Source organism: Merops nubicus, unplaced genomic scaffold (genome assembly GCF_000691845.1).
Source record: "Merops nubicus isolate BGI_N331 unplaced genomic scaffold, ASM69184v1 scaffold20422, whole genome shotgun sequence".
Classification (NCBI taxonomy): Eukaryota; Metazoa; Chordata; class Aves; order Coraciiformes; family Meropidae; genus Merops; species Merops nubicus.
The window spans coordinates 34-9,830 of NW_008591823.1; the positions used below are offsets into that span (position 1 = coordinate 34).

The following is a 9,797-nucleotide window of genomic DNA, read 5'->3' on the forward strand; positions in this document are numbered from 1 at the left end:
GTTCTCACCCACTGCAGGGTCTGCGTTCGGAGCTTCGTGCACGAAGTTTACGGGGTTGCTGGCTTGATTTACTTATTGCTGAATTTGGGTTCATCGGTAGAGCTGTTGGTGCAAGAGCCACTAGACGGGGGCCACCGAACTTGGTGGGGCACCACCCCCGAAGGGGTCTAGCCCAACATATTCTCTATTCGAGTCACGGCACCAAATTTGTTATATTTTAATAGTGAGACCACGCCAATATTAATTTAGTAATTTTATTAAGCAAGCAGCAATAAGTAAAACAGCACTGGGCGGCCGGGGAGTTTCCTCCCTCCACCAACAGCATGCAACAGCCCCCCCCAAAGTCTCTTATTCTATACTCTTCTTTTTTCTGGTGTAACGTATCCCTTTCTTCCTTCTGCGTCTGTGCCAGCTGTTGCTAGGGGGTCCTTTCTGCCTTCCAGTGGTCTTGAAGGAGGGGGTTGTATCATTCTCGGTGGTTGGGAGGGGGTTGTATCCTTCTCGGTGATGGTTTCATTACACACATGATTACCAACCTCACCCCAATTCTTCCCCCTATTTTCATGGTTCACAACACAGAACAGCTCTAGGTTCAAAGCAAGCAAGCATGCGATTTCCAACAGACTGCTCTTACAGCAAGTTCTGTTGGTTAATCTTTAAGCAGGCAAAATGAGTTTCAAAGCAAGGAAGAAAAACAATGAAAAGAATTAAACAATCAAAGTTTGATTAACAAACTACAGGTTATCCGTTACAACAGATAACTTTCATGAGGATTACTGCTTCAGGTGATGCCTGCAGCAATTTCTTACCATCTGCCTTTTCAGTGGTGCCCAGTGGCAGAACAATGGGCAGCAGGCACAAACTGGAACACAGGAAGTTCCACCTAAACATAAGGAAAAGTTTCTTTACTTTGAAGGTGCAAGAGCCCTGGAACAGGCTGGCAAGAGCAGCTGTGGACTCTCCTTCTCTGGAGAGATCCCAAACCTGCCTGGACATGATCCTGGGCACTGTGCTCTGGGTGACCCTACTCTGGCAGGGGAGTTGGGTGAGATGATCCCTAGAGGTCCCTCCCAACCCCTGCTATGCTGTGGTTCTGTGATCCTGTGCCTTGCTGAAAGCTAAGCACCTGCAAATCACAGCCTCTCTGCTTTGTAGTCTTGATATCCCCAAAACCCAATCTTTTTTGCTTGGAGGCAGTGAGGTGCTGCTCGGCAGCGTGTCGCTGGCTGTGCCTGGCTGCTCGGGATCCTTCCAGCCCTTGCCACAGCAGCAGCCACGAGCCGCGTGCGGAGGAGTTGGTCCTCGTCCCAGCGCGGAGGAGAACTGGCTCTGCCTTTTGCAAAACAAGGGCTTGCCCTCTGGGTTGCCTGGTGCTTTGACATCCCGTCTCCATGGCAGTGATCAGCTGGCAAGGCTGATAAAAGAGGCCCTCTCCCCGGGCTGGGGCCAAGCCCGTGCTGCTGCGGCCGGCGAGGCAGCTGCGGCGGCAGGCAGCGAAGAGGCAAAATGGCTCTTGCTCTCCTCTTGGCAGCAGTCCTGGGACTTCTTATTCTCAAGGCTGTTTTGTTGCAGCTGAGGAAGCCCAGCTCCCCTCCTTGCATCAGGAGCTGGATCCCGTGGTTTGGAGCTGCGTTTCAGTTCGGGAAAGCTCCTCTGGAGTTTATAGAGCAAGCTAGAAGGAAGGTAAAGGCTCTGGCGGCGTTCCTGGTTGTGGGTGCGTGCTCAGGGTGGCTGCCTGCAGGGGGAAAGCCGAGCAGAAACTTCTGCACTGAGTTTGCCACTTTCCTGTCACGCTTTGTGACGCCGGGAGCATTTTGCTGGTGCAGGGACAGCTTTGTACCAGTAACGCCGCTAGCTTGTGGATCCAATCCAGGCTGTGGTCATCCTGTTTGGAGCCAGCCTCTGCTGTTTTGTTTTTTCAGTCTGGCTACCTAACACAGATTAGCTATGTTAACCTTCATTTCAGATAATGCAGAAAGCCCTGTGCCAGGTGCTGGAACCAGGAGACTAATTATTTACAAAGTAAATATTGTTTTTAAATAAATAAGCCTGAAGTTAGGTGAGATTTCTGAGTACCAGCCGGTGTCCCTCAGCACTCAAGAGAGACACAGGCATGCTTGGCAGGCAGCTTCTTCCGTCCTAAAAAACTTAGCAAAATTGAGTGTGAAGGTTTACCCCAAGACATGCTTTTCTTTCTCTCTGTCTGTTAGAATGAGCCTGAATTGTTAATTTAGATTAGATGTTTATTTTCTAGGCAGCTAATACTGACATAGAACCCACTTTCTTGTTTTCATTCAGTGATGATACCACCTGCTACCAATGCCTCAGTTGTTCAACATGAAATGATCACACAGCCCACTACTTGTAAAAACTAGCTAAAAATGAAATCACTGTAACAGCCAGAAATCTGAAAAAAAAAAAAAATTAAGAAATACTGGTTGTTTAAAGTTTGCTTTGTCATTTTGAACTATTAGATTTCGTACTTGTAAGACTTCTCTGCAGCCATGGTTGTTATGAATTTGTGGTGTTAAATGAAAGCAGGGGTTTAAGGATAATCAGCTGAAGTATGAGGTGTAAGACCATCAAGAGCTGTCTATCTTGTGTTAAAGCACTTTGGGTGCACCACAGAGTAAGCTCATGTGTATGATCTGGAGCTCCTTGGCTTCTTTGACCTGAACAACCCAGTTTTAACCTGACATTATTATGTCTTTCCTGTATCTTTCATCTATGTGTACCATGATCATTTCATTCATCTAAGGGGAGAAATGTGGGACTGCAAATAAACTCATTCCAGTCCATTCTCCCACTATTTCAGAAACCACGCCATATAATCCTTTAAATAAACTGATCAAGCCTCACTTTAAAAAAGGCAATCATAATATTTATTTGACTCTTCAGATAGCAGGCTGTTAGAGAACCTCCTTGCTGTGCTGAAAACAGGTCCTGGTGGCAGCCAGGTTAAAGCAGCCTGCCAAGCTGTCCTTTCCAGTGCAATCCCTTTTGGGGACAGATGTTTCACCATGACTTAAAGCTTGCATTAGTTTTTTTTCCCCCAGGTATCTTTTAGCAAAATCTCACAGATTAAATTTTAAAGCAAACCTAATAGAAGAATCTTTTTTGGGGGTTCGCTCACAGATTGAATGAGCAAAACTTTTACCTGCTAAAGGATGTGTTGAAGTACAAATGCAAACTTAGTGGTTCTGGGTCCATTAATTTTGATGTTCATTTGCCTGGAGACCCTTTAGGCTGATGTTGGTCTTGTGGCAGCTGCTGACTCCACAGAACACACCAGAAATACCTGAAGGACTTTACAAGCACCAAGTTTTTGTTGAGACAGAAACTAGAACAAGAAATTTTCAGTGGGAGGAAACTCAAAATAAGGCAAAGCAGAAAGAGAAGGCCTTCTTACATATCCCCCTGTACTGTGTGTTTGCAGATAGGACCTTTCCTTTGACATTTTTCTTAGGGCAGCAACTCAGCATCTTTGTGACTTGTGACCTCTCCCCGCGGTCCCCCTGGGCCAAGAGGGACCTTTCCAACCCTCACCCACAGGCTGGCTTCCTGCCCACAGCAGGATCATCAGGCAGTCTCCCTGTCCCTGGGGAGGGCTCCTTCTCTTGCTCTCCCCTCCCTGTCCTTAAACACCCCTGGCATGTCTCCCTCCCTCCCTGCCCACCTCCCACACTGGCACCATGTGCTGAGGCCAGCAAAGAGAAACCTTTCCCTTCCTGCTCCCTTCTAAAGGAGTGCACCCTGCAGCACAGTACAGCCAAAGAAAACAGGCCCTGCTGCCAAAGGGATCACTAACCAAGGGGTTGCAAAATACTGTAAAAGGGGTTGCAAAACACATCTGCAATAATTACAGTATTGTCAGAACAAGGTTAGGTGTCCTTAACACGAGCAAGCTGCCCTCATACAAGTTTGTGCATAAACAGGCTTTAGGCAGTGTGAAACTATTTCACCTCCATAAGGTCACTGCCTTCAGAGGAGACTTCTGCAATTAGAAAATTCCTCCCCTGGATTAATCCTTCATTCTGTCAAAGTGACACTCATTTGCTTTCCTTTTTGAAAGAGTTAGCTTCCTTATTGTTGTCCCTTTTGTGTATGTGCCTCACTGCTTTTTCTCTCAGGCCCTGGAGTAACACACCAGACTTCCACTGCTTCCAACCTGCTCTTGCCTTGAAGTTCACCATTTCTGTTTCTGTTTCCTGCAGACAAAAGATGTGGGCTGGAAGAATTGTCTGATTTTCCACTTGGGTCTAGAGTAAGGTCCAGAGAAGAAGGGCAATGAGCTGGTGAAGGGTCTGGGGAACATGGCTTATGAGGAGCAGCTGAGGGACCTGGGATTGTTTGGTGTGGAGAAGAGGCTGAGGGGAGACCTTATTGCTCTCTACAACTGCCTGAAAGGAGGTTGTAGTGAGTTGGGTGTTGGTCTGCTCTCAGAGGTAACTAGTGATACTACAAGAGGAAATGGGCTCAAGTTGCACCAGGCGAAGTTCCAGTTGGATATTAGGAAGAATTTCTTTCCTGACAGAGTGGTGAGGCATTGGACCAGGCTGCCCAGGGAGGTGCTGGAGTCACCATCCCTGGAGAGGTTCAAAAAATGTGTGGACATAGTACTTCAAGACATGAGTTAGTGGTCACAGTAGTGTTGGGTTGATGGTTGGACCTGATGGTCTTGGAGGTCTTTTCCAACCTTAATGGTTCTATAATTCTGAGAAAAGAAAGATCCCCTGCTGTAATAAAATATTTGATCTCTGGTCTAGTAGAAGGTACCACCTTTTCCTCCTAAAGCTGCCTGAGCAGTTAAAGCAGTCTTGCAGACAGCCTGAGCCAGGCAAGGTGGGTAACCAGAGCCACCATACCTCACAGAATGCATGTGGAGCTGCTCGATGAGGGGCTCACAGGATGGGGTTCCCCACCTTGCCTGGCAAAGGTGCTAAAAGTTAATAAGAATGTCAAAAGCTTCTCATCACTTTGCTAACAGGTTCGGTTAAACCCATGAGCTTGTTCTGCTCTGTTGTGTGGACCTGTGATCCATAAACCACTGTCAGTGTGCTGATGGTGTCTGGGACATGGTGCCGTGCTGCAGGACTCAGCTCAGTGCCTCTCAGACATGTTCTGTGTGTGGCTGCATGAGGGGTGGCTCCTTGGGCTACATGGCAAGGGACATGCATCCTCCATGAGGCTGGGTGGAGGAGAAACAAGCTGGAGAAGAGGACAAGGCTTCTAATGGAGTGTTTCTGAGGACAATGTCCACAGCTGAGTCACCAATGGCCTGGTCCCATACACAGAAGACCAAAATGCTAAAGTCCCTGAGGTGGAGAGGGGACATGGCATTGAACTTGTGAGTGTGTGTGTGTGCCAAGGGAGAGCAAACCAGGCAGTGCACCTAGGTCAACACGAGTCCTGACACAACTGCAGCTGTCTTAGCTGGGAGGGGTTGCTCCCTGCCTGGCAGTGCCCCTGGGGAAAATGCCTATTTCCCTGATTTCCTTCCTTTGGGATTTTGGGGAACATGCTTCTCAAGTTTTTGTTTCTCTGGAGCGTTACTTCCATGTAAGCTCAGACTGCCTCTTGTCATGGCACTGCTCTTTTGTGTGGTGTCTCCCAGTCTTTGGAAAGAAAGCTTTCAGAAATGACAGCAGTTTCATCAGCCCTAATTCCTAACAGGATTTTTGTTTTGGTTTCTGTATGTCTGTATGTCATCAGGTGTCCTTAAGCACTGCTTCAGCCCAAGCAGTGAGCTGGGGCGCAGCGTTGGCAGGCAGTGCCCACGCCTCCCTGGTACCCACCCAGGACACAAGGATGGCAGATGTGGAACTGCTCGACACCTGGTTCCAGTATCTGATTTCATTACATTAGAGCATCACCTAATTATACCAGGACAGATGAAAAGTCTGTTTGCTCAGGTGTCTCTCTTGAATAACAGCTATTAGGAGCACACCCAGATCAGGGTATGCTGACTTCTGCTTTTCTCTCCCAGCTTCTGGCTGTCAACAATTCAGGGACTTCCTAGGCTGGAATTTGCATCCCGATACCTGACTACGACAGCCTCATCCCTTTCCCTGCCCTGTCTGTAACTTTGGCTTCCACAGCACCCCACGGCAGTGAATCCATAAGTTAACCATGCTTGCTGGGCATTCCATTGCCTTTCCTAGCTCAGTGTATCCTGCTGAGATGGAATGGACAGAGACACATTAAATTGAAGATGTGGGCACAGGATGGGTTTAGATATTTGCTGTCCTTTCTCTGCTCCTTTCCTAGCAGAGTGAGAGCTCTAAATCAGTTGTTAGCACTTGTATAAGAGCTCTTGGGGTCATTTCAGAATATGATTCTTCTAGGCTGCTGCCTTCTGTGATGTTTCTAGGTCTCCTCATTGTTTAGGCTCCCAGACAAACCTTTAATTCCTTCTTCCAAATAATTAATTAGGAATGCTTTTAAGGCCACACATCCTTATGTCTTCCTAAAAGCTGTACTGGGCTCCTCTTCAGTACATCCTATTTGTCCACTGCTAATCCTGGTCTTTGATAATGCTTGTGAAAATCTGCAGAGTACTGGAATGATGCTTTGAGGCTTCCCCAGGTCCTCTTTCAGAAGCCCTATGGAAAGGCACTACCTCTACCTGTCCATCCTCCTGTTGCTGAGGGTGATTTCACAGGTCACATTTTCATCCCTCTGAAGTTTTAAATACAAACATTTATCACTGATTTACCTAGCACTTGTTTAAGTCTGTTCTACTTAATACTTCCTTTGAAACAAGGTCTCAGTGAAAGACTCCAGGGTGGGACTTGCCTTAAATTGATATAACTGCTAACTCAGATTGTTTCCCCACTTGGTTTCTTTACACCTTGAGCATTTGTCAGGGTCAGCAACACAGTGGGAAGTTTCCTGCTTCTGGTACATGTGGAAAAATCTTTATTATTTGGGATATTTTTAATTTCATTTTTGTTTAATATTGCTTTAATTTTAATTATTTTAAATAGATTGCAGGAAACTGGATGAGATTCAAAACCAGATTGTTTTGTGTAGGTGTTTACAGGTAACAAGATTGCTTCCTCAGGTTTCCTAATTTTCCTTCATTTTCCTTAATTTCCTAATTCTGATTTTTTTTTTAATGCCTAAATCTGACAGTCAATAGATATTGCACGTCTGTTTGCTAGTTTAGAGTATCTGCAAATATCAGTGATCTTTTTCACAATGTAGGAATTCAGAAGGGGATACTTGTTGCTGAAAGATTTGAGAGGGCTCTAGGATATTAGATTAAGGGAAAAAGAAAGAATGATTTACAGTATCAAAAAACTTCCCTGAATATGTCTCAACAAACTCCATCTGTTGTGCTCAAAGCTTGTTAGCTATCTTGATATTAATCTTTAAACATCTGTAAAAGAAAAATCATTGGTATTTGCAGAACCTTTGAGCTAGAAAAGAAAAATATTGAAAAGGTGCAAGAGTGGGGAATTTTTGTGAAAAAAATGTAGATTGAAATAGGGAGGATTATGGATTTTTACGATGTGGGCACTTTGCAATGGCAGCCAAGGGATGCAGTAGATAATCCATCACTTGGGTTCTTGAAATCCAGGTAGGTTGTCTTGTTTGAACTGTAATGTAATTCCAATACAAAATGTTAATCTCAGGGAAGGAATCTCTTGTACTTTACAAGAGGTCAGGCAGGCCCTGTGATGTTCCCTTTGGGTCCATAAGTCTACAGATCTTGGTCTGATTCATGTTCATCTTTGTGCATTCGGAGCCAAGGTGTGGAGAGAGTGGGAAGGACCAGGCCCTCCCTCCTGACCTCTCAGCAGCACTGAAGTCCTGCTGGGGCTCCTGTCAAACATGGTAACACTGCAATAATATGAAATCTTTGTTTTTTTCCAGCATGGGCCTGTGTTCACAATATTCGCTGTGGGAAAACGGTTTACTTTTGTGACTGAGGAAGAAGGAACTGAAGCATTTTTCAAATCTAAAGACTTAAATTTTGAGCAGGCAGTACAACAAGCTGTCGAGAATGCAGGTAAATGAGACCAAGCTCTTTTTTAATGGAAACCAAATCTAGTTACCCAGGAACATGAAGGCCCAATCCAAAGCCCAATGGCCTTTTGGCCATGCTTTATATGCCTATCTTAACCCATGACAGGTGAAATGAAATTCCTTTATGCAGATCCAGCACCGTAAGCCTGCAACACGGTTTGGATTCAGCCTCAAGGGATCACAGGTTTCTGAACCAGGGCCTACTATTACTTTTATCATCAAGCAGCCCCAGTTTGGGATCAGGTCCTTTTCTGCAGCTAGACACTCCACCTGTGTACCAGGTTTGGAACAACAGTATGTTGTGCTATCACATAGTTTGACAATCAGCTTGGAGCAATAGCTAGTTGTTAACCTGCCATAGATGGTCATTAGAAAGGAATGAGGTGTATGCCACATCCACATGCCATGCTCACGTGCTTGTATCCACATGGAACCACACAGACAGGAATTCTTTAAGTAGGTTGGCAGTTTTGGACTGTGAAATGAGAGAGAAGCAAGCCGGCAGAGAGATTAAATCACAGAATCCCTGTGGCTGGAAGGCACTGCTGGAGGTCCCCTGGTCCAAGTCCCTGCTCAGAGAAGTGTCAGTGACAGCAGGATGCTCAGGCCTGTCTGTACAGTTGATTTTTTAATATCTCCAAGGGTGGATTCCAAAACCTCTCTGGGAAACCTGTTCCTGTGTCTGACCATCCTCACAATAAAAACTTCCCTGTGTCTCAGTGGAGTCTCCTGTATTCCCATTTGTGCCCATTGCCTCCTGCCCTCAGAAGAGTCTGGCCTCATCTTCTTCACTCCCACCACCAGATATTTATCCACACTGATAAGATCTGATGAGCCATTTCTTCTTCAGTTCTAATGGTCTCAGCTCTCTCAGCCTTGCCTGCTATGACTGAGAGGATGTACCACTATAGCATGAAGAGCCAAAGTGTTTTTGTCTTGGATTAATTCACTTTTTATTTCAATTAGTTTTGAGAAGCTCATGCACATCTCTGTACATCATCCCTGAAGCTGGGGGCAAATCTCTGGATTGTTGATTCTGGCACTGAAGCTTCATGAGAGTGGAAGATGTTACACAGACTGGTAGTAGCAGAGGGCTCACCAAAATCTTTACAGACTTAGAAGGAAGATTTCTGGGAGTTACACACCAGGAAAATGAGGGTTAAAGCATTTAAATTAGAGTCACAAGTTATGTGTAAAAATTTTCACTCTTTCAGTGGCAATCTACTTCACCTACTTTCCAAAACATTTCTGTTTCTTTCTGTATTTAGTTTCTGTCCCTGCAGAAGCATTTTATCAGAACCATGGTAACCTCTACAGCATGATGAAGGGAAAAATGGGTCCTTCTAATCTGCACATGTTCACAGGCACTTTGTGTCAGGAACTACAGGAGCACATGGCACAACTGGGCACAGAGGGCACAGGCGACCTCAATGACCTGGTAAGGTAAGGGAGTTCTGCAGCACATCTCTATGGCATGGCTGTCCTGTAAGGCAGCTGAGATGGGACTGTACAAGCAGCTGGAGATCAGTCTCTCAGGTCTTAGACAAGCTGAGTCAGGGTATTCATCACTGCTCCACAGTTTCAGGTGGTTCACAGAGTACACAGGGTTTAACCTAAAGATGTTTCTCTCAGCTAGGAGAAATATCAGAATTACCTATCTGGAAGAAAGAAGGAAACACAACATCTTCCACCAAACCCTGTTTCCCAAAGATGGGATAAAAGCTTCACAAGTTTACAGAGAACTCTGACAGAAGCCATCTTCAGCA

At 45.6% G+C, this 9,797-nt stretch overlaps 1 protein-coding gene across 1 annotated transcript in view; it reads left to right on the forward strand.

Annotated features, from left to right (window-relative positions):
• Positions 1–1,506: 1,506 nt before the first annotated feature.
• LOC103767855 (24-hydroxycholesterol 7-alpha-hydroxylase) overlaps positions 1,507–9,797 on the forward strand; it is a 23,818-nt gene continuing 15,527 nt past the window's right edge. Inside the window, exons 1-3 of the mRNA XM_008934982.1 lie at positions 1,507–1,683; positions 7,879–8,014; positions 9,300–9,474. Of these exons, the coding sequence (XP_008933230.1) occupies positions 1,507–1,683; positions 7,879–8,014; positions 9,300–9,474 (488 nt within the window). The remainder of the gene's footprint in view (positions 1,684–7,878; positions 8,015–9,299; positions 9,475–9,797) is intronic.